At 45.2% G+C, this 27630-nt stretch overlaps 1 protein-coding gene across 1 annotated transcript; it reads left to right on the forward strand.

The window, feature by feature from the left end:
• Positions 1 to 26749, forward strand: DIRAS2 (DIRAS family GTPase 2). The gene is made up of 2 exons (XM_055309561.1): positions 1 to 55; positions 22887 to 26749. The coding sequence occupies exon 2, from the start codon at positions 22923 to 22925 to the stop codon at positions 23520 to 23522; it is 600 nt and encodes a 199-aa protein (XP_055165536.1). The 5' UTR covers positions 1 to 55; positions 22887 to 22922; the 3' UTR covers positions 23523 to 26749.
• The last annotated feature ends 881 nt before the right edge of the window (positions 26750 to 27630 follow it).

The following is a 27630-nucleotide window of genomic DNA, read 5'->3' on the forward strand; positions in this document are numbered from 1 at the left end:
GCCAGGCGAGCTGGAGCTCGGGAGAGGCTCGGCGCAGAGTTGCGCGGCTCCTCAGGTAACGATCCCCCCCCCCTTGCTGGGGCTCCGCCGCGTCCGCATTGGGGCGCCGACGGCCCGGGGCATCCCGGTTGGGGAGCCCCGGGAAAGGGATTGCCGCCCTCCGGGAGGGCGAGCAGGCGATCGGGATCCTGGAGTTGGCCGCGGGGTGGGGGGTGGAGAGGGAGCTGCGTTTCTGCATCCGCGTCGGGGCGGGGGTGCGCCTGGGCGCTCTCCGTCTCCAGCGGGTTCTCTGGAAAAGCAGGTCCGTACCCGACGCGGGCTTTCTTCCAACGCGGGAGTTGGTGTTTTCGGGAATTCTGTGGGGCAGGTGTTTCTAGGGTGGAAGTTGACGGAGTGGGTTTGCCCAAGTCCTCCAAGCTGTGGTCCCAGGTGAGGAAAATGCAGAGCGCGTTAGGACCGCCGGTGGCTCAGCATGTTTTCCCCCGACCGCACCGCAGCCCTTGACGGGCTTGGCTGAGACCCGGCGGGAAGATTATAATTCTCCTCTTGCAGGACGGGGGCTCGTGACCTGCCCAGGTGGCCCTCCCGGCTCCCAGGTGTTAGGCGGGCGCGGGGGAGGCGCCGCAGCCCGCCTGCAGGTGTGCGAACGGGGCTGCTCCGAGATGACAGGGACTCCTGCCGGCCCGCGCTCCCTGCAAAGCCCTGCTGCTGCTCGCCCTGCGGGAACCCGCCTGAGTCCTCCATCCCGCCGTCCATCCGGCCGGGGGGGGGGGGTGGAGAGAGAATTCTGGTTTTCTCCTTTAAAGAACTCCAGTGCCCATTCTTGGGGGTTTGGGAGACTTTTAAACTGCAAGCCCTGTGCACTGGGAGTCCTCTCCGTTGGCCCGTGAAATGCAGCGCCTGGTGGGTTCAGCCTCTCCAGCTGTGCAGTGACACAGCGCTCCTTCCTCAGGGGTGTCTTCTACATCTCTGCCCTTATCAACTTTCCAGCGACCCCCTTCCAAGGGAGAAGCTTGTCTTAGCGTAGGGGACCGCTCCAGCGTCGAACTAAAAAGCTGTAAAATATTCTTTGTAGGGAAGATTGTTCTAGGTAACGATAAAAAGCTGGAGCATCTTACATTCCAGATCAGTCCAAATGTGCTTCTTTTCTGGTGGCATTTGGATTTGAAGAGGTGGAGAGGGAGGGAGAGACAAGGGGAGGGTAACATTAGAATAAATTTAACAGATTTTCCCCGGGGGAGGGGGCGGTGGATAATACTATTTCTTTTCTTTCTTTCTTTCTTTTCTTTCTTTTTTTTTTTTTTTTTGTCGTTTCCTGAAATTGCAAATTGTCAACAGTTCTGTCTGTGGAATTGCAGGAGCTCAGCGTTCCTGTGGGTTGAGGCATTGGAAGCCCCATGGTGCATCTTGCAGGAACAGGAGGGACGAGGCAGGGGAAGCATTTTTACCCCCTTTAACACATGATGGTTATTTTGGTAATAGGGCGAGAGATCCCCGGGAGCGCAGGGAAGGGAGCGGGGAGAGGCGGTTGTCTCACAGCGCCTGGAATCCCTGCTTCCTCCTGGGCTACTTCTGCAGACGGCAATTAGAGGTGCACAGTTATTGCAGAAGCCTCCAGAATCTTTTCTTGTGGCAGCTTTCATAGTTTGTTCCTAAGGAGAGACTCAGAAAACAACCCAAATTGAATTCCGAGTTGTGGGAGTGCCTCTGCGCCTGTGTCTGGCAATCTGGCATTGCCAGCAGCCCATGAATGCTGTCTCTCCCCGGGTACCTGCACATCATACTGAAAATTAAAACCCTTTGAAAAATAAAATAGCAAGGGTTCTTTGTCAAAAAGAGAGTGCATCTGTGCCGATAGTCATGTGTTGTTCCCTCTTCTAATTTTGTTGCCATAGTTGACATGTAATGAACCTTATTGATTTGTACAAAGTTGTCATTCTCACCCCCTCCCAAGCCCCCAAGATGAATGCAGTGAAGTTTTGCACTAAAAAAATTTCTTTGTTATAAAGAGGAGCATTTGGTTTTTCTGGGGGGGGGGGAGAGGAAGTTGCCTGCAAACTGTTTGAAGTTAGAAAGGGCTCAGTGCTGCCCTGTAACTTTGTGTCCCATTCTCACCTATAAGTGGGTTGGATGTCTGTCTGTCTGTCTATCGAGTGTGGCTATTTCCAGGGGACAGATGTCTCTTTAAAGACACAGCTGGTTTCTAGGACATTGTTTTTGGTTATGCTTTTTCTAGGAAAATACCTGCTCTTAATCAAAAGGGAAGGAGATGGTTGTCACACTGTCATGATTGCCCTTGTTGTCTTGCAGGTTAAATTTGCACGTGCGTGCACAATTAAGGATTAGCCTCAAGTTGTTTAATTGACTTCATGTTATGCTTTAGTTTTTATTTCATTATGAGTCTTGCAAGTTTTCCTTCCTTCACCAGGTGAGGGTTCTCCAGAGTGCCCGGAGCAGGTGCTCTCTCATCCTCTCTTGCTTTGCTCTTGCCATTGGTAAATTCAGGAAAGAAAGATTCCTTGTAGCTCTGTCCTTAATGCAGTGAAGTGTTTTCCTATAACTCAGCACTGTTCAATGTAAATAAAGTGTGTGAGCCACATGTATAAACTCAAATGTCCTAGAAATCAAGTTAGAAAAGTAAAAATAAACCAGTGTGATAAATTTAGATATTTTCTTTAACCCAATCTGTCAAAAATGACCATTTAAAGATGTAATTGATTCAGAATACTGATAAGATACTTTACAAATGGGTTTTTTTTCCATGTTAAGTCTTACACTTATGGAACATCTCAATTTGGATTAACTACATTTTAAGAGGTCAATAGCATATGTAACTAGTGACTATTGTATCGGCTAGCATGGCTATGGAAAGTAAACTTTTTGACAAGGCAATTTAAAAGCTGACAGGTTAGGAGCCATTAAACCATTAGCCATTAAATTAAACACTATCAAAAATAAATATACAGATAATCTCAAACTGCTATAAGACCCATGTCCTACCCTTCCTTACCTTTAGCTAGTTGTGTGGTCTTGAAACCTATTTTTACTTCTCTATCAGTAAAACAGGAGGGTTGGGTCAAATAACCTGCTGAGTCGGCTACCTGAGTCAAATACCTGGTTCTCTGAAAATTAACCAGTGGAGAGACTTGAGGAATTCAACCCACATGCAACCTAGAGATGTACAGTAGCAGGAACAAAGCGAGCCATTGTGGTGGTGGGTGTTGCCATTTTGCACAAGTCCTGTTTGCCTCAGTCCAATCCCTGATGGCAGATGTCAGCCACTGCGTCCCCATGTCCCACAGGAGATCATTCAATTTTCATATTTAAATTCCTTTACTGGTGGGCAGGTAACAGCAAATCCATTGTAAACAGTGGATCAATAAACAGTGAGTGAGCTAGTATGTACTGCATGATTGAAGATGCTTCATGAATCTTCTCAACTTACCCTTTATTGGTATGTGTATTTTCCATATTTCTGTCCGTTTTGACACCATTAAATAAAGTTCGGTGAAATGGAATGCTTTATAATTGAGTGACTCGTGAATTCTGACTTCTTGAAGCCCAAAAAACGAGTGATCTTCATGAAAAGATGTCACTTTCTTCACCCCGCCCCTGGATAGCCTTGGTGATCAATGAGCGATGGAGGGGCACGGGGCCATTTCTAACACACGGCTGGCTGGCTCGGAACCAGGGTAGGAGGTTTGAAGAGAGGAGTTTGTATGAAAGGAGTTTGTGCAGTGTTCTTCTAAAGCTAATTGATGTCTGAAAAGTGATTGCTTTTCTGAAGAAGTAAGAGAATTCAGGACTGTTCATTAGGACTTCCTGCTCTCTCCTCCCATCCCTCTGAGACTGAGCTCCAGAAGGGTCCATGTGCTCCTGAGGGTTCAGACAGAGGAGCTCTTAGAGGGGGAGAGCATCCTTCGTATGTCACCTTCACCCTCCGATGGCCTTATTGGAGCACACCTGGGACTTTCTTTCTTTAAAAAAATTTTTTTTAAGATCTTATTTATTAATTTATTTATGAGAGACACAGAGAGAGAGAGGCAGAGACACAGGCAGAGGGAGAAGCAGGCTCCGTGCAGGGAGCCCGATGTGGGACTTGATTCCGGGATCCTGGGATCACACCCTGAGCCAAAGGCAGATGCTTAACCTCTGAGCCACCCAGGTGTCCCACACCTAGAACTTTCGATGTGGGATTTATCTTTAGCCCCTACTGGGCAAGGTTGATCAGTATCCAGGTCTCTGCATCCCGAGCAGAGCCAGCAGCTCACTTGGCTCGACCACATCAAGAATCCAGCTCAGTGGCATTTTCCTGTTTTGGACTAACTTAGGCCTTCCTAACCACACTACCCAGCTACCTATCCCCCTCCCAGCACACGTGTGTGCATGGTATCACTGGGCTGTCTCACTGACCCCTGCTTGTGAGCTGCCCCCCGCGATTTACAGAAAGCCCGTGGAATAGCCCTTGGACGTCAGGAGTACTACCCTCCCATTTGGCTTTCTGTCTCTCACTCAGTAGCGATCCTCGCTATCCATCCCCCTCTGACTAGATAGCGTCGTATCCACACCCGATGATAATGCTGGCCCTTACTATTGACCGCTCAGCGTGCATGCTAACTATTTGGGTACCTACCCTCCTGTTCCATCAGATCTCTGCTCTTGGCAGAGAGCTATTTCTGGCTATTGAGTCAGAAAACACGCACAGCCGTCGGTTATTAGCTGCCTAACGTGGCTGTTGCATCTTTAACGTGAATAGGAGGCCATTCTGAGGGTTGCTTGGCAATGTTATATGTTATCCCATTGACAGCTCCCTTCCACACCATTTTAGCATCCTCAGCCCCTGGTCCCATGGTTGCTGACTTGGATCAGCTGGGGTGCCTTCCTGGGTTTGCTACACCTGAGCTGAGATGCAGGGTCCGCCCCTTCCTAGCAGTGCTGCAACCACCCGGAGGCTCAGGTCCCGCATCTGCATGTCGGGGCTGCTGAAACCTCAATCAGAGGTTTTTTGAAGACGTAGCTTGTCTAGGACTGACCTCTCCACACTTGCTGAAGGGTCGGGATTCCCGGGGCTGCTGGGGCGGGTGGTGGTTACCTGGGGAGCATCTCACGGGTTCTGTTCCCGCACTGGGTCGGATTTGTCCTCCTGCACAATCTGGCACAGAGCCCGCTGTCTTCCGTGCTCCTCGCCTCCAGCCTCAGCCCTGTCTAGCTCACCTGGTGTGCACACTCTCCAATTAATCTTAAAATATTGATTTTTTTTCCTTTACGTCTTGCTCTTTGAGCCGGGCCTGCAGGGACTCCCTCTTTTGATTCTGGTTAGGACTGCATTCCTTCTTTTGCCAACTCTTTCCTTCTGTTCCTTGGCTGAGTTCATCTCCCCATGGGCAGTCCCGCCTCTGTCACTGAATTCAGGCTGTTCTGCATATGTAAGAATATCCCCTGCTTGGCATTTTTGTCACTCTAGTCTGTTCGTCTCTGCAAGGATTTGGGCATCCTGGCCTTGACTGGAAGCCTGCTGAGGACAGGTGGTGCCAAGGACTGTCCAGCATCACCTGTCATTGGATCCTAGACACGTTGGTGGCTACAGATTTTTATGGCACGTTTTGCTGACCTGCTTGTTAACTGTAGAGCAGACGCAGATAAAGATCGATTAGTGGTTCACATCTCCTGACTCCACACCCTTGCCTGGGCTCATCCTGTCCACTTCTGACCTCTGATGATGCTCTTCCTCACTCACCAAGAGCACTGGCCCCACAGCACTGGTCCTCATGGTGTCACCCAGGAGACCTGTGTCTTTCCCTCCTCTCCTCTGAAGCTCCATATGACAGTGACAGTCTCAGCTGAAGGGGAGGGTTCCCCCTTCCTGATGGACATGAGGAGTCCCCTCTCCCCACAGCGTCCACAGCGTCCTGTCCTTGCAGCGCGCTTGCTCAGTGCACTTACTCCACTGCTCTCCCAGGACTCACATTTCGTCCTGCTGCTCTCTTCAGTTGTTCCCTTCCTGCTGATGAGTATACATGTTTGTGTCTGTGTATCCTCAATTTATTTATTTATTTATTATTTATTTATTTATTTTCAAATTAATTTTTAAAAACCCAAACTGGGTGTCATTCAGCCACCAAGTTGCAATCATCCCTCATTTCACAGCCAAGGCCCCAGGGCACGTTCCTGAGCTGCACCTCGTGTTCCATCGGGACCACTCCTGCCGGCTCCCCAGGGGCTCTTATCTGTCCCACTGCCTCCGTCCAGTCCATACTGTCTGGCCCTGTCTTCAGCTTCACCCTCTGAGGCTCCCTGTGATGCTTTGCAGGCCCACCGCCGCCCCCAGCTTGCGACCCTGGAGCCCTCTGCCATCCTCGCAGCTCTCACCAACCGTCTTGTCCACCCCGGGGCTTCAGGCCCTAGTCACCACGGTCCCCACCCTACAGCCGGCCCTGGACACGTTATCCACCTGCCCACGCAGCACAGATGTACTTGCAGCTCACTCTGCGGGAAGTCCTGCTGGTGATCTCGCCCTCCAGACTGGCCTTGGCCCAACATGCTCTCAGGAGAGGATCTGACCCTGTCTCTCAGGTTCTGCCACTGGAAGCCTTACAGGTTCCCTTGACGCTTTATATCCCTTAGCTCCACATCTGTGCCCCTTCCTGAACCAGCCAGCACCTGCCTATAGCTGCCTGTCTGGTCTAAGCTGACTGGGTTTAGGCCCCACTCGTGATACCCGACTTCCCGTGCGCTGTCTCACTGGAGCCAGCTCCTCTCGGGGGCTGTGGCTGGCTGCCCTCTGAAATGCGTGTGGCCCTCTATGCCTCCCGTCCAGCCTCGCCGCACCCCGCTTCCCTCTTGCAGCCTTTGGTATTTGGAGGGCTATGGGTAGAGAACTTCGGATGCAAGGAGAGGTCTCCCCCAGGGGCTGCACAGGGCCGTGGCCTCCCCTGGCGATGCACCCCTGGGGCAGAGGGCCAGGGACCACCCAGCACAGGCAGCAGCCCCGCCCTGTCCTTGAGGTGGTGGCCCGCTTCACAGGACGCTGCAACTGCAGCCGGGGAAGCCACGTCTGCCATGCTGCTCAGCCACCCAAGAGGCACATGCCATCTGTAAGTGCATGGCCACATAGAGATGACCCCCACCCTAGCCCCCAGAGATCTCTATTCCTGGCACCTTGCTGAGCCTGGCCCTCCCCATTGGTTCATTACAGGTTTATTCACACTCTGAGCAGGTTCTTATCAATGCCTCCTTTGGGCCAGGGGGTGTGCAAGCACTGAGGAGACAGAGTGAGGGAGCCGATGAAAAGCCCCCGTGTAGCTTATGGTATAGTAGAGGTGAACACAAATTTTTAAGAAGTAAATTGCATAGCATGTCAGGAGAGAATATGTGCTCTAGGGAGACATAAGATGGGAAGAGGTTACAGACTATGAGGGCTGTAGTGAGTTAGGGTGGTCGGGGTCTTGTTGAGAAGGTGGTATTTAGATATAGGTCTGCAGAAGGTGAGGAGTGGGGAAGAGTGGTCCATGGAGAGGGAACTGCCAATGCAAAGGCCCTGGGGCAGGAACATGGAGCTATTGTCCAAGTAGCAATGAGGAAACAAAGGTGGCTGGAGTGAGCTAGGGGAGAAGCAGCAGGAGGCAGGGGTGGGGATTGAGCCCCTTTAGCTGCTATTCTCCCAGAGACAGAGTGGCCCCTGGAGGGATTTGAGTACAAGGATGACAAGATCTGGTGCCTTCGGGGAGTTGATTAGAGCAGCTTTCGGCTGATGTGCACCTTCTGCTTAGGAGGCTGCTGCAGTGACTCGCCTGAGGGTCGTGAGAAGCATGTGGGAGCAATGGGAAGGGTGATTCGTGGTGAGGTCTGGCTGTGTTCTGGAGATATCACCAACATGCTCAGCGGATGGACTGGGCATGAGGTGCAAGAGATTGAGAGGGGATCAGGAGGGCTCTGAGGGTTTAGATCTGGACGACTGGGAAGGAACGTTGCCTTTGACCAAGATGAAGAAAGCTGCAAGGGGAGCAATAGGCAGTTCAGTTGTGCACCTGTTATTCGGGGATGTCTCCGAGGCATCTGAGTGGAGAGGTCCAGGAGGCAGACGGCATGTGGGCCTGCAGGTGAGGGTGGAGACCTGGCTGTTGGGATGCCGTCCAGCGTTGCTGGCTAATGGTTGGCATGTGTAGTCAGGGACCCACAGGGGGACCTTGGCAGGGGTTACCCTCACCCCCTCCCCTGCTACCACCCTGGTCTGAATCAGGACCTCCTGACTGTCTCCTGCCTGTACCTGGCCCCTCAGAGTCCTCAAAGAGGTCCCACACAGCAGGAGTCCGACCGTCCCTTCTCTCTCGAGAACCCTCAGTGGCCACCATCCTTCTCACGGTCAAAGCTGTCTCAACACCACTGCCTGTCCCTGCCTGTTACTGCTGACCTCATCTGCTTTTCCTCCTCCTCTCCATCCCTGCATTCTGGAATCCTCCGTGCTCCTGAAACACGTCATGCTGGCATTTATGCTTGCACCTGATGCTCTCTCTGCTGGGGAGCTCTTCCCCAGGTCACCAGACCTCACACCATTGCTTCTTGCAAAGCTTTGCTCAAATGGCAGCTTTCCAGGAAGCCTTTTCTGGCTTCTGTCCCTTTCCAGTCCCCACTGCACGTTCTTGAAATGGGACTGGTGGATATTGCATCCATGCATTTTTATCAAGGGCATCCACACCCATGGAGATTTGGAAGACCTTTACAATGATAGAAAAAAAATTTTATTTTCTAATTTTTAATTGTGCAGGTAGGAGAACAGTTTAGGGCTATATTTGCATTGCTTCTGACAAAGTCATGTAATAAAAAGCATTTTTCCCCCAGTTGTTTTGAGAAATAATTGACATACATCACTGTGTAAGTGTAAGGCATGCAGCATGGTGGTTTGATTTACATATATTGTGAAACGAGTACCCCAGAAGGTTCATCTAAAATCCATTTTCTCATACAAATATTCTAAAAAAAAAGAAAAAAATTTTAAGAAGGAAAAAATTTGAGATGAGATGAAAATCCCTAGGATTTACACCCTTGCAAGCTTTCCTGTGTTTCCGAGGATAGGGCTGGTTCTGGTCATCATGCTGCACATGGCAGCCCTATAACTCATATATCTTATAACTTAGGAGCTTGTTTGTTTTGATTACTGTCCTCCATTTTCCCTTTCCTGCCCTGCACCTCTGATAACTACATGTTGATCTCTTTTTCAATGAGCTTGAAGTGGGTTTTTGTTTGTGTGTTTTAGATTTCACATGTGCGTGAAATCATATAGTATCTTTCTCTATCTTATTTATCTCACTTAGAATCATACCTTCAAAGTCCATCCATGTTGTTGCAAATGGTAAGAGGCCCCTTTTAATACCTGTGTAATATTCCATTGTATAAACACACACGACTTCTTCATCCACTTATTCATCAGTGGATACTACGGTTGTCTCTGTGTCTTGGCTATTGTAAACAATGAGGCAACAAACATTTATTTTTTAGAAGATTTGTTGATAGTGTATAGAAATGCTATTGATTTTATGTTAGTTTCATATCCTGCAACTTTGTGAAATTCATTGATTAGATCTAACAGTGTTTTGGTTGAGTCATTAGGATTTTCTCTCTGTAAGATCATGTTATCTTCAAATAGAGACCATTTTACCTCTTGTTTTCTAATCCTAATGCCTTTTATTTTTTTTCTTGCCTAATTACTCTGGCTACAACTTCTAGTATGATGTCAAATAGGAGTGGTGTCAGCAGGCATCCTTGTCTTGTTCTTGATCTTAGACAAAAGCTTTCAGCCTTTCGCCATTGAGCATAATGTTAGCTGTGGGCTTGTCATAGATGGTCTTATTATGTCAAGATGTATTTTTTCTATGCCTAATTTGTTATGTGTTCTTTATAATGAGTGGATGCTGAATTTTGTTGAATGCTTTTCCTGCATTTACTGAGATGATCAAGTAATTATTTTCTTTCATTCTATTCATGTGATCTATCACATGGATTGATTTGCATACATTGAACCATTTTTGCATCCCAGGGATAAATCACACTTGACTAAGGTCAACGGTCCTTATAATGTGCTGGTGAAATCAGTTTGCTAGTATTTTACTGAGAATTTTTGCATCTATACTCATCAGGGTTATTGGTCTGTCATTTACTTTTCCAGTAGCATCCTTCTCTGGTTTTGGGATCAGGATAATGCTGGCCTCATAGAATGAGTTTGAATCTTCCCTCCCTTTCATTTTCTTTTTTTTGGGGGGGGGCGGGGGTAGAGTTTTAGGATTGGTATCAATTCACTTGCAAATTCTCCTTGAAATTCACTAGTGAAGCCATCTGGTCCTGGGCTTTTCTTCATTGGGAGATTTTCCATTAGTCCCCTTACTGGTAATTGATTTGTTCTGATTTTCTATTCAGATTCCCACTGGTAATGTCCTAGGAGCAACCTATGTCACCATCATAGTGACAATGCTCCTAGGAGCATTTTTATGTACCTCTTTTCAAAATATCCTATCTCCATAGGACAGTTGTTTTTCCAAAGGAGGTATCTCTCATGTTTACAATTTCATCTTTATATTAGAGAGAGAGAGGAAGTAGCCTTAGTTTTGTAAAATACCTACTATATGGCCTACTACTCAAAGCGGTCTGCCATACAGAAAATGGCAATGAATTTAGAACAATTGCTTTTTGTATAAAATACACATGACTTGCCTTTTAGTTCTACAACATATATATTCCTTGCTACAAGGTAATTAGTAAGTCATCCTACAGTAGACAGTATTTTTGTGGTTGTATCTTATCTCCTTATAAAGTATGTTAAAGAATTTGCTGTATCTTAAAGATTTAATTTTCATGTTATGTATTATTATTATATATTCTTTATATGTATATATTAAAAATACTTGCCTTATTTATAATATATAATATATGTTCTTACCTTTTATAAACTAAAAGTACCTATTTCATATTAAAAAAAACACCAGTTGGAGATAAGCACATGGAAAAGAATGAAACTGGACCATTTTCTCATGCCATACAGAAAAATAAACTCAAAAGGATAAAAGACCTAAATGTGAGACCTGAAACCATAAAACTCGTACAAGAAAACACAAGCAGTAATCTCTTGGACATTGGCCTATGCAACATATTTATGGACATGTCTTCTCAGGCAAGGGAAACAAAAGCAAACATAAACCGTTGGGACTACACCAAAATAAAAAGTTTTTTCACAGCAAAGGGAACCATAAACAGAATAAAAAGGCAACCTAGTGAATGGGAGAAGATATTTGCAAATGATATATCCAAAAAGGGGGTAATATCCCAAATATGTAAAGAACTTATATAAATCACACCAAAACTCCTCCCAAATAATCTCATTAAAAATGGACAAAAGGACCTGAATAGACGTTTTACCAAAGAAGACATCCAGGTGGCCAACAGATACATGGAAAGATTCTCCACATCACTTATCATTAGGGAAACACAAATCAAAACTGCAGTGAGTTACCACCTCACACCTGTCACAATGGCTAGAATCAAAACATCAAGAAATAACAAGTGTGGATGAGAATGTAGAGCAAAAAAGAACCCTTGTGCGCTGTTGGTGAGAATGCAAGCTCGTGCAGCCATTGTGGAAAACAGTATGGAAGTTCCTCATAAAGGTAAAAATAGAACTACCATATGATCCAGTAATCTCACTATTGAGTATTTACCCAAAGAAAATGAAAACATTAATTCAAAAAGATACATACACTCTTGTGTTTATTGCAGCATTATTTATAATAGCCAAGATATGAAAGCACCCGTGTCCATTGACAAATGAATGGATTAAAATGATAGATAGATAGATAGATAGATAGATAGATAGATAGATAGATAGATAGATAGATAGATAATGGAATATTAACCACAAAAACGAATGAGATCTTGTCATTTATGAGAACACAGATGAGTTTATGCTAAGTGATATAAGTCAGAGACAAATACTGTATGATTTCACTCATGTGGAATCTGAAAAAAAAAGTTGATCAAAAAGCAACAGATTCATTAATACAGAGAATAAACTGCCTGGAGGTGGGAGGGGCAGGGGAGTAGATGAAATAGGTGAAGGGGAAAAATTAAATTAAATTAAATTAAATATCCAAATGCATGATATGCAGTTGCTCCTGCATGCTTTTGGCTTCAACTTCTTTGCCATAAGAACGTACTGAATGCTGCAATAGATTCTGCACCTCTGGTTCTATCTCTATGATGTTACCATATATCCTTCAGCAAATTTTTATTTCACTTGACATTGCCAACCTCTGAATGGTAAGTCTTATGTTGATGTTTCAAAACTTTATTTTGTTTCTTCAAAGAATTCATTTTTTCTTCTCAGGTACAATTTTCCTTGGTTGGCTCAGAAAAATTTATTCCAACAGCAGATAATCATTCAGTATGTGCTAAATGTTTCTGATGTGTTTGGCGATGAGTCAGAGGCATTGGTGTGCTTGGTGAATGAATTCAACAGGGACCCTGCCTTTGTGGTACTGATGCTAGACAGAGAGTGGAGAGAAAACACAGACAAACACTGAGAGAAAAAAGGATGTGCCAAAGTATCTTATTGAAAGAGAATCATTATAGCAGATAATAGATGCACTAAAGTGTGTTTGAGACATTTGTACTTTTGCTCAACTATAGCCAATCTTCTCCTCTGAAATTTCCAATATGGGTTTCTTCCCACCTCATGCATTATTTTTTTATTCATCTTTCTATAGGATTCTCGGAAGGGAATGCATTTCAGTTTGTCACCGTGCATTTTGGCATGTTATTTTACATATTTTGCCACAGCAGGAAAATAAGTATTTTCTGATGGCTTGTGGCTATTTGCTTTTCACTATTAGTTAGAAGGATTCTTAGAATTTTCTAAAAGATCATGGTCAAATTGTGTAATGGATTGGATGAGTTATAACAATGTGTTGCTGAAAAAAAAAAGTATAGATATTTGTTCCAAAGTGTGGCATACCAGCAAATACACAGTGTAAGAAAAAAAAAGTAGCATTCTTTTTGATACTATGTGTTCAAAGTCTGGTGTAGAGTCTAGCTGCAGCACACTTGCGAGTGGCTACCATTTTGGACAACACCGGCTACCAGGCTTAGTTTTAAATGCCCTGGCTAATAGTGATGCTTAACATCACCTTTGATACAATATAAAATTAGGACCAGGAAGCGGGTGCAGATGTTAATTGGTCTTCTCAGGAAATTAGATTTTTGTTTGGTTTTGTCAGATGAGATTAGACTCTTAAAGCTTTTACTGTGTGATGTGGATGAGAAAGGGGAGGGCCTCTCTGTCCTGCCAGTGCTGTTAGTTGTGCTCGTGTCGTGAGTGTGGTCTTTAAAGTGTGGTTCTGTTGTTGATAGAAATGTTTCTACTTGCAATCATATATTTTTATTGTGCTAAAATACCAGTAACATAAAATTTACCATTTTCATCGTTTTCAAATGTACAATTCGGTGGCCTTCAGTACGTTCATACTGTTGTACCACCATCCATCCACAGGATTCTTCATCTCCCCAAACTGAAACACTGTCCCCATCAAACACTAGCTCTCCATCCCCTTCTCCCCCTAGCCTGGTACACATACCATGCTACTTTCTTTCTCTACTCTAGACTACTCTAGGGACTCTAGTGGAATCATGTGGTATTTGTCTTTTTGTGACTGGCTTATCCCACTTAGCATAGTGCCCCCAAGGTTCATCCATGCTGCAACAGGTGTCAGGCTTTCCTTCCCTTTTAAGACTGAATAATGTTCCATTGTATGTATATATATATATCATATTTTGTTTATACAGTCACCTATCAATGGACCGTGGGTTGCTTCCACCTGTTGGCTGTAGTGATTAGTGCTGCTACAAACATGGGTGTGCAAGTACCTTTTCAGTTAATTACATATCTATATACCAATTATGTATCAGTTATTTGGGCTATATACCCAGAAGTAGATTGCTGAGTCATATGGTAATTCTATGTTTAATTTTTCCACATATCCAAAACTTTTTCTTTTCTGGTTGCCTTTTTGTCTTTTGTTTTGATTTTGGATAGTAGTCATCCTACTGCGTGTGAAGGTGCCTCAGTGTGTTTTTGATCTGCATTTTCCTGGTGATTAATGATGTTGAACATATTTTCATGTGCTTCTCCACCATTTGTAGATCTTCTTTGGAGAAATGTTTATACTAGCCCTTTGTCCATTTTTTAGTTGGTTTGTTTCTCCTTTTTGTTACTCAGTTGTGAGAGTCCTCTCTGTATTCTTTATGGTAGATTCTTATCAGAATGTAGAATATATTCCTCCCCCCATTGTGTCTGTTCTCTTTTAACTTTCTTGATAATGTTCTTTGTTGCACAAAAGTTTCTAATTTTGAAAAAGTCCAATTCACTCATTTGTATGACATTGCAAGGGGCCTCAAATAGCTAAAACAATCTTGAAAATAACAGCAAAGCTGGAGGCCTCACACCTACAGATTTAAAAACTTACTACAAAGCTAAAGGAGACAAAACAGTGCAGTGTTGGCATAAGAATCAACTTATAGCCCAATGGAATGGAACAGAGAGTCCAGAAATAAAGCATTCCATCATTTAGAGCTAATTGATTTTTGATAAGGTGGGTCAAGATCATTCAAGAGAGGAAGAATTATCTCTTTAACAAATGGTGCTGGGTGGGACAACTGGATATCCACAGGGAAATGAAGTTGGACCCCTTATTACACTGTCTACAAGAATCAACTCAAATTGTCTCTACTCTAGACTACTCTAGGGACTCTAGTGGAATCATGTGGTATTTGTCCTTTTGTGACTGGCTTATCCCGCTTATCCCACAATAGGACCAATGGCCTAAATATAAGAACTAAAATCATAAAACTTGTAGAAGAAAACATAGAGGTGAATCTTCATGACCTTGGATTTGGCAAAATTCTTAGGACCCCGAAAGCATGAGTAACAAAGTTGTTCACAATTGTTTAAGGGAGTCTTTCTTAGACACGTGCCAATTTTGTCAAGTTGTATTTGGCTAAATCTAGAAGCCCACCTAATGACCTACACATATACAGAGCCCCATTTCACCAGGCTGATGGCAAAGGGAGGCCCCGGGCTGCCCATGGCAGCACACTGAGCCTTCACGCCTGGCACCAAACACTTTCCTTCTCCTGGTCCGCAGAGTTCCCATGTTCGCACTGCCTTCATCCCTTGATGTCTGCTCCCCTGCAGGGTTAGCTTGCGGCACCACCTTGGTAACTGATCCTTTGACCAGAGTGATGATGGTATTTTTATTCACATGATTTGCCTTTTCATTTCCCGTACCTGCATGGACAGAAAAGCAATAAAGCAGAGGGTGTCCCAAGTAGAGTCAAGCTCTTGGCAGTGTGAAAAGTGTTACGAAATGCATGTTGCATGGCTCTCTGGCATTTCTGAGCATGATGGTCAGAGGACTGCATCAAACAAACATTAGCAAATCTTTCTTCTGTGCCTAAGTGGTGGGATTACTTGCCTCTCAATAATGAAAGTCTTAAACCTTAACCTTTCCAGTCCAAGACATGTCTCGGTGTCTCTCCACTTGTTTCATTCTTGCAGCTACCATGAGTCTTGCAATGAATACCTGAGGTCCCCCCTCAGGGAATGGTCGCTCCATTATCTGGGTGCACATGTGTCACCTGCTTCTATGCCTGTCCTTACATTGCAGGGCAGGATGCTTCCAGAACACCATGAAGCAAGCTTCCTGAAAAAGGAGTCTGCCTCTTTGGGGAAAGATAAGCATAGATGTTTAACTCTTTACATTCTGGCAAATGTTTCCCACTAACAAACAAATCTGTCATTTTTTAGGGTCAGCTAGGAAGGTCCATGAAATGAATCGTTAATTAAATTGAGATTCTAAAAATACATAGAAGTACACTCTGCTACCTAGAGAATTTATGCTCCATTGAAAGCTAATTTCTTTTTAAGATATCCTTATTTATCTTGTAAAATCAGTAATAGTTATTTTCACTTCAGTGACCCATTCATCCCTTATTAGTCGTAGTGTTAAATATAGGCTTTCAGGTACCAACTTTAAATATGGAATTTGCTTAACAGTGAAGTTTAAGTGTTATAATAAAGACAGACCTATTTGAGGAGAGGCTGTTGTGGAAAACCAAGGCAAGATTCAGGCAGAGACCACCTGTGTAACCTTCAGGAGATGGGAGTGCCTTTGACTTCAGACCATTGGTGAGGATTTATGGCAGGAGAGCACACAGATTTTCAGGCTTTTCCAAACACCCACACTTCATGAACTGAATTTTTCTAATCTCTAATTTTTGTGTGGTTTAAACAATTTTTATTTTTATTTTGCAGCAGGCTTTATTCAGCCTAAAATACAGGTAAAGATTGTGGTTTTACCTGAGATGTTCCTTTTTTCTCACTCACATGAATCTGCTGTTTCTCCCAAAGGGTATTTGAACAGTCAATTTCTGTGACTCAGGAAATCTAAGTCCATTTTCCCTAGAGTCTAGGCCCTCTAGGCTAGGATAACCTCCCATAATTCTGTATCCAGTGACAGTGAGGTGTGGCAGGTTCCCCCACACATCCTTTACTTCTCTAGGTACCAGCTGGGTACCCTGCACGTTAACTCACTTCTGACGCTATCTACCCAGAGAAGGCATCGGATTTCATAGGTTTGAGGGCACAGTCCTCCAAGCAGACTGCCCTCTTCTTCAGATGCTAGTGGCAGGTCCAGGCTGTCACCTGCACTTCTGGCTGGCCGTAAATCAGAGGTTTCCACCACCCCCCTCCTCTGGTTTGATTCATTTGCTAGAGTGGCTCGCAGAGCTCAGGGAAGCATGTTACTTAGTAGATTAGTGGTTTATCATGTAAGACGAGAGCTCAGGAACAGCAGGTGGAAGAGATGTGCAGGATCAGGAATAGTGAAGGTGGTGGAGCTTCCACAATCCACCTCTACATCTGCCCAGAAGCTCTCCAGACCCCATCCTTTTGGGGTTTTACCATGTCTTCATTACATGGTCATGACTGATTACATAACTGGCCATTGGCAAAGGATTCAACCTCCAGTGCCTTCTCTCCTCCGTGGAGGTTGGAGGAGGGGAAGGCTGAAAGTTCCAAACCTCTATTTATGGTTGCTTCCCCTGGCAACCAGCCCCCTAGTCTTTAGGTGCTTTCCAAAGGTCACTTCATTGACACGAACCAAGGTGTGGTGGAAAGGGGCTCCTTATGAATACCAAGACACCCATTTCACCTTTATGGCTCGGGAGACCAGACAGTGTGATAAAAGATGCTCCCAATCCTCTCCTCACTCAAGAAATGCTAAGGGTTTGGGGAGCTATGAGCCAGGAACCATGATGAAGACCAAATATATAAAAAAATGTCTTTCATCATCTGAATGATCAAATGTATATTTCTTACAAATCATAATACTGCACCACTAACCTGATTTTCAGTATTTAGAATGTCTCACTTTAACTTCTTTAAGACATAATTTATGATACTTTGGGATGTATCATTTACTCCCTTTCTTTGATCTCTTCCCTCATTTGTCAATGTATAAGCTTTTTAGATGCGTTAAGGGGCTGAGAGACCATGTAGTCCAGACAAGTTCTGGAAAAAGAGAGTAGAAAGATATCATTCCAGACAGTCATCCTATGCAGGGCTATCTGCCCCTCCTAGCCATCGTGGTGACTCTTGCCTAAATCAGGAGACAGCCAGGGACCAACAGACATAAGTGAAAACAACATCGTGAGACAGAAGATCACAATGAACAAGCAGAACCGGAGATAGCTCAGATATGTGATAAGAACCGCAGCAACAAATCTCAATTAGTATTCTTGTTGATAGTCAGGGTGGTATTGCCTTTCTTGAGATAAGAAAGAAAGTGCTTTTTTTTTAAAAAAAAAAAGATAATTATTTATTTGAGAGAGAGACAGAGAGCAAGCTGGCAGGAGTGGGAGGAGTGAAGATGGAGAGAGAGAAGTAGGATCCCACTGAGCAGAGACCCCCCCTGACATAGGGCTCGATCCCAGGACCCTGAGATCATGACCTGAGCCAAAGGCAGATGCTTAACCCACTGAGCCCCCCAGGCACCCCAAGAAAGAAAGAAAGTGCTGCTATGAGGAAGGCAAAAACAGAGTGCAAGAAAGGGGATTGAAAATATAAGGGGAAAAATTCTAAAGAAGTCAGGCATAGGTACACTGGATCCATCATCTAAGAAGAGTTCCAGAAACAGAGAGAAGATATAGGGGTTGGGATGATTTACTTTTTAAAAATAGAAGGAAATTCCTCCAGGCTGCAAAAATGATCAGGTTTTTAAAGCCTCCCTCAGCCTTCAAAAACATAATTAAAAAGCAGTTCTAGGTACATCCTGGTGAGATGTTGTAACTCCCAGAAGAGAGAGAATATCCTCCCCCTGCCAAAGAGAAGGGAAAATCCCCACTTCCCTGCAGAGGCAAGAGCATCATACTGCCTTGGATTTCACATCTCTGGATGATCAAGTTAGAAATCAAATTATCCTTAAAATCTGAGGAGAAATAATTTGCTCTTGGTTTAGCTGCAGGGTTGCATCAATCAGGTAAGAAGGACATGAAGTCAGAAATTTTAATGCCATCTATAAGAATTTATCAGTAATGTTTATATCAAAACATAAAATGGATCCAAGGAAGGTGATAATAAATTGAAATACCAGAACTGGCAACTAAGAGTTACCAAGGTAAAAAAAAAAACAAAAACAAAAACAAGTATGGAGTAAAAAGCCAACGAAACCTATGCCTACAGAAAATTATGCATCAGTCAGCAAAGTCTGATTGACAATGACTTTCCCTTGGTGGGTTCCATCCTACCCTCTACTTCGGCCTTGAAAAATTGGAACGAAAGCCTTTTAACGCTGTCTCTTGATAAGGTTTGGAAACGACCTGCAGGGAAGTTACAGAAGACTTGATATAAATTTTGGAGCAGATTGTAAATGTTATACCTGGAAATACTGGCATATACTTTAAAAATAGAGTCTAACAAGACATAGGTAGTGGAGGAAGGCATTGTGCTAAATAGCATAGAAAGACATGGTCCCAAGTCAATAAGTCAAGACATTAAGATCCATGATTCAAGCAGTGAGTGCATTATCTAAAATTATATTGGTGAACACCAGGAAGTGACAACCGAGTGTCCGTTCTTTTTCATGGTGGTTATTTCTGGAAAGAGAAACAGGCTGGTGAAGGAAGGAAGGGGGCCTCTGTGCAGATAAAAATGTGTCTTGCAGTCGCCTTTATCTTTTTTAGCCAAGTGCATGCATGATGTCAATTTTCATTTGTTTGTTTTAAGGTTTTTATTTTATTTATTAAAAGATGTTATTTATTTATTCATGAGAGACACACAGAGAGAGGTAGAGACACAGGCAGAGACAGGAGAAACAGACTCCCTGTGGGGAGCCCAATGTGGGACTCGATCCCAGGACCCCAGGATCATGACCTGAGCCAAAGGCAGATGCCCAACCACTGAACCACCCAGGTGCCCCTGCCCCTTCTAAACTCAATATTGGTTCACTATTCTGGGCCTATTGAATTTTCATGTGAATTTTGCAATCTGCTTGTCAGTCCTTGCAGAGTAGCCAGTTGGGCTTTTTGTGGGAATTGTGCTGAATCCCTAAGTGATTTGGGGAATATTGCCATTTTAACAAGATTAAGTCCTCTGATATATAGACATGGGTGTCTTCCCATTTATTTAAGTCTTCAAATTCTTTAAACAGTGTTTTTTAATTTTTACAGCAAGATGTTCATGCTTCCTTATTCATTTTATTCCTAAGTATCTTGTGCTTTTTAATGATACTATAAATGGAATTGGTTTCTTTTGTTTTTAGATTGTTCATTGTACGTGTGTAGAAATACAGTTGACTTTCATATGGATACTTAAAAACCTTTTAGAACTAGTTTATTCTCCTTTGTTTTTTGGAAGACTCCTCAAAATTTTCTATATACAAGATTATGCCTTCTGCAATAAATAGTTTCATTTTGTCCTTTCCAATCTGGATGCCTTTTATTTCACGTTCCTGACTTATTCTCCTGGTTAAAAAACCTCCAGGAAAATGGTAAATAGAAGCTGCAAGAGTGGGAACTCTTGTCTTTTTCCTGATCTCAGAGAGAAAACATCCAGCCTTCTATCATTAAGTATTGTCTTAACTACAGTATTTCATAGTATGCCTTTTTTTCTGGTTCAGGAAGTTCCCTTTTATTCCTGATTTGCTTTAAAAAAAAATCATGATCGAGTGGTAAACTCTGTCAATTTAAAAAAAATCAAGATTGCAGAATTTTGTCCATTTTTTTCTTTTTTTATATCTACCAAGTTTATCATTTTTTGGTCTTTTATTGCTATGGCATATTATAGTAATTTTTGGATGTTAAACTGACACTGTATTCCTGGCATAAATCCCACTTGCTTATGATGTACAATCTGTTTTATATGTTGATGGATTGAATTTGCTGGTATTTTGTTGAGGATTTTTGTATATATTCGTAAGAGATACTGGTCTGTAGTTACTTGTGAAATCTTTGTCTCAAGCTGGTATCAAGGTAATATTGGCCTCAAAAAGAGTGATAAGTGTTCTCTCTTATTCCACTTTTTGGCAGAGTTTGTGAAGGGTTGGTATTAGTCCTTTGAATGTTTGCTGGAATTCCCCAATGAAGCTCTGGACCTGGCTTTCCTTATGGATAGTTTTTTGATTACTGTCCTGCTATAGATATTTTCAGATTTTCCATTTCTGCTTGATTCACTTTGGTGGTTTGGGTCTCTCACCTGAGCTACCTAGAGTCACCATGTTACCATACAGCTGGTCACAGGAGCCCCTTATAACACTTTATGTTTCTGCAAGGTCTGTAGTAATGTCTCCTTTTTCACTTCTGATTTTAACAATTTGAGTCTTCCCCCATCTTTGGTCAGTCTAGCAGAAAGTTTGTTAATTTTGTTGATATTTTCAAAGGATCAACTTTGAGGGTGTTGATTTTTCTCTAATGCTTTTCTACTCTTTATTCTACTAACTTCTACTGTAATGGGATCTTTCCTACACTTTTCTTCCTTTGGAATTAGTTTGCTCTTATAAGGTCGGAGATTAGGTTACAGATTTTCGATCTCTGTTCTCATTTAACATAGCTATCCAAAGCTATAGTTTCCTTCTAAGCACTAAGCTGCATCCCCCCCATGACTTTTTGACTTTTTTTTTTGCTTTTGCTTTCTTGGAGTTTTGCTGCCTTCTCTCCAGTTTGTGCCTGTTCATACTGCTCCTTCGTGACCCCCCTTTTCTGCCCCGTCCTTACTAAATGTAGCCAGAGAGCTTGGGCTCCCAACTGTGCCAAGTGCTTGGTTTTGTCTTGTCTCATTAGCGTCCCCCAGCAGCTCTGGGAAGAAGGTGCTGTCATTATTCTCCATCTGCAGGCAACTCCCGTGCAGAAAATTCAAGTAGAAAACTCACTAAACTCTCTTATATCAGATTTGGCATTCCGTCTTCTCTTGCTACATGCCTTACCTCTGGCTGACTATTACTTATTATAGTGCTGTTTATGTGTGGATGAGACCCAAGTATTTAACACTAGAATAGATGTCTCTGCTGAGCTTTCAGACTAAAGCCCAGTCACCTACCCAGATACTATCTCTTCTTGTCTGTCCTACAAACTTGACCCAATCACAGCTGCCTCCTCATCACCTTCTTCAAACCTACTTCTCTCTGCTGCCTTTCATCCTGACTAATGGAGCCACCACTCACCTGCTTGCCCAGCTCTGCCCCAGATATCAGTGCCCATCAGCTTTGTGCCCTGGCCTGAACATTGGATCTGTTCCTGCCCTTGTATGTCTACAAGTGGCACTGTCTTCTGGATGATGTGCCTTTCATCACTTAACGTCTTCATCCAGCCTTCTGTGAAATCTCTCCTGAGGGCCCACACAGAACTGCATGCCCCACCATGCTGTTATCTTGGTAATACTTGATGCCTGGTAATTCTTAAAAAATAAAGTACCTATAATGATCTTAATTTAGATTGAAATTTGATTTGAACAAAAGGACCCTGCAAGCTTCTTAGTTGACTGTCCACTCATGCTACTCAATGAGCCCCTCTACATCATGGCCTTAGTAGCACCCAAGCCTCTGAGACCATTTCCCTGTCCACATGGCCTGGGGGCACTGAGGGTGTCAGCAGCACTTGGTTTGCCTTCCAGCCCTCACCTGTCACCAGCTGTGTGAAATCGGGACATGATATTCCCCAGTGCCTTCTGTGTTTCCAGTTATTTCATTGCAAAAGGACAGTGACAGCGGTGCTGCAGGGTGGTGAGGATTTCATGAGTTAATGTGAATATTGAATAAATATTAATAGAATTCTCCTCCCCTTTCCCCCTGTACTTATAAAATATCATGTATCATTATCACCTGAATTTCAGATGTTCACAGTATTTTGTGTAAAACAATAAGGGTATTTGGTGATATTGTGTGTGTGTGTGTGTGTGTGTGTGTGTGTGTGTGTGTTGGGAGGGTGGTTAATTCCCATCTTTCCTTTACCTTTTCTTGATTCCACCTCCCTTGGCCTGACTTGGCACCTCTTCCCTAGGCACAGGGATGCTCAGTCGTGGCCCAAGAAGGAGAAATAGAACTCCAGTTAACTACTAAATATATTGGCTGTCCTATTGGAAACTGGAGATTGCCCATAATTACTGGATTTAGATAGAAGGATAGAATTTTTAAATGAAATTCAAATTTTCTTATGTCGGGACAGCAAAAGCAAAATTCATCACTCCAGTTCTTTTTAAGCTATCAAAAGGGGGTAGAGCCATCCTTCTTGAGATTGTCTTAATTAAAAAAATTTTTTTTTTTGAACTAATACTCTCACACATCTGGTTCCTTTGCTAGGTGCTTCCTGGTTGACAGTCTGAGCTCTCAAGCACCATGCCGGAACAAAGCAATGATTACCGGGTGGCCGTGTTCGGGGCAGGTGGTGTTGGCAAGAGCTCGCTGGTCTTGAGGTTTGTGAAGGGCACGTTCCGGGAGAGCTACATCCCCACGGTGGAGGATACCTACCGGCAGGTCATCAGCTGTGACAAGAGCATCTGCACGCTGCAGATCACGGACACCACGGGCAGCCACCAGTTCCCCGCCATGCAGCGGCTGTCCATCTCCAAGGGGCACGCCTTCATCCTGGTCTACTCCATCACCAGCCGGCAGTCCTTGGAGGAGCTCAAGCCCATCTACGAACAGATCTGCGAGATCAAAGGGGACGTGGAGAGCATCCCCATCATGCTGGTGGGGAACAAGTGTGATGAGAGCCCCAACCGCGAGGTGGAGAGTGGCGAGGCCGAGGCCCTGGCCCGCAAGTGGAAGTGCGCCTTCATGGAGACCTCCGCCAAGCTCAACCACAACGTGAAGGAGCTCTTCCAGGAGCTGCTCAACCTGGAGAAACGCAGGACCGTGAGCCTCCAGATCGACGGGAAAAAGAGCAAGCAGCAGAAGAGGAAAGAAAAGCTCAAGGGCAAATGCGTGGTCATGTGAACGCCCTTCCATGGGAGAAGCCGCAGCGTGTCCCCCATTCCGTCCCCTTCCCCCCACCACGTGACACCACCGTCGTCAGGGTAGCATGTATGATGCCCACCTGTTCAATATCGCCTTTTGACAGAGATGTGCCCTGTCGTCCCTGAGAGGGCATTTCACACCGCCTCCGATCAGCGCCCCTCTCTGGAATCAGGGACTCTGCCCAGCGGCTTAGATGGAAACCCGTGTGCCCGGCAGCACAGGGGACCGCCACAGGTGCCAGCCATGGCCCCTGGTGGCTGTGCCCGGAGAAGGCTTGGGGCTGGTATGGGCGGGAGTGGGTCCCCTCTGCATGCATGTGACAGCCTGTGACCCAGAGCTACAGCCCACCCAGCCCGGGCCTTTCCCTCCGGTGGCGGAGCTGGTCATCCTTGGAGGCGGGAAGGGGGTGGGAGGCGAGGAGACCAGGCCAACACGGTTCCTTCCATTTCAGGTTCTCTAGTAAAATCACAAAAAAAATGACACAGCATCCCCCTCCGCCCCCGAGGGTGCTCACTGTTGGGTCCCTGGCTCCGGGGAGCCTTGCCCCTCCAAGGGGATGCACTCACCTCACTAGGCCTAGTTAGCAGGCATCCCCATCCCCGTTTGGAGTATTTATTTCCCATACAATGATGAGTTCTCGAAGGGCGTCCTGCTGGGTCAGAGACCCTTCCATGTGGGAGTGAGGATATTTTGACGTGACTAGAGCAGCTCCCTAAGGCTCTGCGTGTTACACTTGAGGATTTTAGAAATGTGCTTTATTTTCCTTCCTTTGACCCATGAGTGGTATGCTTCTTCCAGCCCCTCAGATTTTAAATAAATGCAATTAAAGTAGCTATTTTTAGACAATTATTTTCCCTCCAAAATAGTTTCCTTCTTTTCAGTAACTCTGTCTGTATCCAGCTGGGGAACAGCCAGCAAAGGCCACCCAAAGACCAGAAGCACATCCGTTTTCTAAATCACATGGGTATCTAAACGCCATACTTTGCACCTCAACAAAATACTTTGAAACAGAAGTTGTTCACTGTGTTTTTGATGATCTGTCTATCACAGAAGTATACTCCTGGAAAATGTGCTCGAGTAATAGATTATCTTGCATGCTCCCTCAGAAGTGTCTTCTAAGAGCTGTTCGATGCCATGTTCACTCTGGAAACAGTTATCTTTTCCTCTTAGTGACCTTGTGTGCATCCTTGATCCTCTGGACCAAATTAGGGCCCCTGCCGGTTCCTGCATGCTGGTGACGAGATGGACGGTGGCCAGTGGCTGGAGACAGGAAAGCTGCTCTGTTGTGGGCCGGGCACAGTCCACTCAGTTGCTCTGTCCAGTCTGGTTTGGCTCTGCTTCCAGAAAGTTCCCAGCCTGTGAGTCCTCCTATTTGTTCCAGTCTGTGTAGCTCACACTTGGCCTGGACTCTAGAATCTTCCTTCCAGCAGTGCTCCCTGCCTGGCAGATAGAGGAAGCTCTGGGCTGGTACAGGGAGCCCCCAGCTGTGGGGCCTCTGCACCAGCCTCAGCAGAGAGGTCCCCAACTTGGGGACGTTTGCGTGCACCTTCTTTGGTTCTGCTCCGCTCTCCTGCCGTAGCCAGGATCTCCCTCCTGCCCTCGGCATATCCTCATCAGCCCTTTGTGATTAAATGTCCTTGCTTTTGCTCATCTTCCATACTCTGCTGGCAGGTCCCCCTGTGGTATGTGTCCGTGTGTGGAGGCACCTTTGAGAATCAGCGGCCTCACTGTCTTCCCGTATCTTGGCCAACTAGAGCCACCCTGAGGAGGGGGGCATGGATGTGGCCTGGGAGCCAGTGGGGTCAGGGACCCCAGAACACCCCAGCCAGACCTGAGGCCCCATCCAGTCCCAATGCATGCACCCTCCCTGTGGTGGCAGCCCCACAGTCTTTACAGTGACACCTAGTTGGTGAACTTCCTAGAACATTTATTTTCCAACCTATCCCTATTTTTTTTTCTGTTTCTATTCTCAGAAAGATGTTATCAGTTTGTCATTTGGATGTGGGTTCAGTGGAAGAAGAAATAGGACTTGGTGGCCACAGTGGGAGGCTGGGGGTTGGCCATGGGCTGCATGTCCCTAAGGCTCCCAAGCATGAGGTCTCTCTGCCGGGCGTCCTTTTCCCACAGATATAAGTCACAGTTCCCGTTCTGCCTCTCACATCGAATGTCTAGAGCTTCACCAACAGGAGAAGCTTCAGATGGTTGAAAATTGAAGTGCGCTTGGGACACATTCTGTTCCTTTGTGCTTTGCCTGTGGGTCTGTAGGAAGGTCATTGATGCCTCAGCCGCAGGTCTTTGCTGTGATTTTCTATGAACTGCGCTGAGGGTTTGACGATTATCTCAAAATAGTCTTTGAGGAGATCCCCGTTGTCTCAGGGCTCCAGGAGTTAGCTCCTCAGGATCAGATGTGCTTAGCATGTATGTGGCCCCGTCCTCAATATGTAGCTGTGGTTCCAGAGGATCCGTCCCACGTTGCACATGGGCACAGAGGTTTTGGACCGAGCCACACCATACGTCACAAAACTCCAAATATTGCTTTGAAGATGGCATTCCAGGGATAAGCATGGGGTTCCACGAGCCCCTTCTGTCCCTTCCCATCTCTCCTCCATCTGGTAACAAGCCATGGGCGTGCCCTGGGCATGCATGCAATACAGCAGGACCAAACAAGAGCAATATTGAATTGTTCATTAGATCTCAAATTATATATATCTATATATGTATATAGATATATATAATTTATCTTCCTGCATTTTTGAAGTATAAAGCCGTACACTGTACATACCTGTAAGCTAGCATCCTTGTTTCACCATTTCTAATATTTAAGAAATGTGCATTCTTTGTAGAACAAACGACTATTAAAGGTTTTAAAAACTGCTCTGTGATACGTCATTTCCTTTTCAAGATTTGTAACGTGTCGCCCATACATCAGCTCTCTGGAAACATCCATCACTAACGGGACACACGTAAACCCTGGAAGCATCCTGGAACTCGGTCCGCCACAGAGACCGAATGTGGACAGAGTATTGACAGAGCATGACTTTTATACGTGTGTATATTTATATTTATGGTGTATATTGTTACAACTCCATGATCTATTTTATTTGTTCTTCAGTTACAAAAGCCACCCTTGCATACCAGTTTCTAGTTGCCCGTGATGTTCTGAACATAATGAAACCTATTGTAATAAAGCTTCAGTTTTGACCCCCTGGCCAGTAGGTGGTGGTGTTTTTACCGAACCTTTGGGGGGTGCAGCGGGCCGGGGAGGGTCTGCACCTCCTTGTCTCCCACCTCCTTCCGAGCGCACACCGCGGGGAGCTCTTCGCGGGGCTGGGATGGGGACAGCGTTTCCGGAGGTTTTCGCTGGGGATCCCTGATGTGCTTTCAGGCAAAGCAAAAGAAGCATTAAGTTTCCTTGCTGCCTGCAGCCCACGGGCAAGTCCTCGGCGGGCATTTCTCTGGGACTGGGCGGCCTCAATGTTGGTACTTTGCTGGGGGGGGGGGCAGCAGTCCTGGAATCCTGTGCATCTGCCTTAGCAGGTACACATTCCTTCGGAGGGAGGCCTGAGGAGCTCAGTGGGTGAAGCATCTGCCTTTGGCTCAGGTCATGATGTCAGGATCCTGGGATGAGTCCTGCGGCGGCTGGCTAGCTGCTCAGCGGGGAGCCTGCTTCTCCCTCTCCCTCTGCTGCTCCCCTTGCTTGTGCTGTCTCGTTCACTCTCTCTCTCTCTCTGTCAAATAAATAAATACAATCTTAAAAAAAAAAAAAGTTCCGTTGGAGACATCCTTTGTCTCTTCCTGCCCAGGACACGGGTTGTGGGTCATCCCCCAAGCACATGACCCACCGATGTACATCTGTGGGCTGGGGTGGGGTCTCATGGGTGGGGTTTTATTAGACACTGATGAATGACCTTTTCCTGACAATGGATGGCCCATCAAGGTCTTGGAGGCCTTGCTTCCAAAATTCCTTAGAGACCTGTTGTCCCTGACCCCCTGCCAACGTCAAAGTGTGTGGTCGGCTGCTCCTCGTGGCCCCAGTGCAGCCCTTCCTGCCCACAGGTCTGGTCCCCCTGGGCTTTATTTATTTTTT

Source organism: Nyctereutes procyonoides, unplaced genomic scaffold (genome assembly GCF_905146905.1).
Source record: "Nyctereutes procyonoides isolate TBG_1078 unplaced genomic scaffold, NYPRO_anot_genome, whole genome shotgun sequence".
In the NCBI taxonomy this organism is placed as follows: domain Eukaryota; kingdom Metazoa; phylum Chordata; class Mammalia; order Carnivora; family Canidae; genus Nyctereutes; species Nyctereutes procyonoides.

Bases quoted from the DNA above. Each gene is read 5' to 3' on its own strand.
- DIRAS2 (XM_055309561.1), top strand. From the start codon at position 22,923: ATGCCGGAACAAAGCAATGATTACCGGGTGGCCGTGTTCGGGGCAGGT.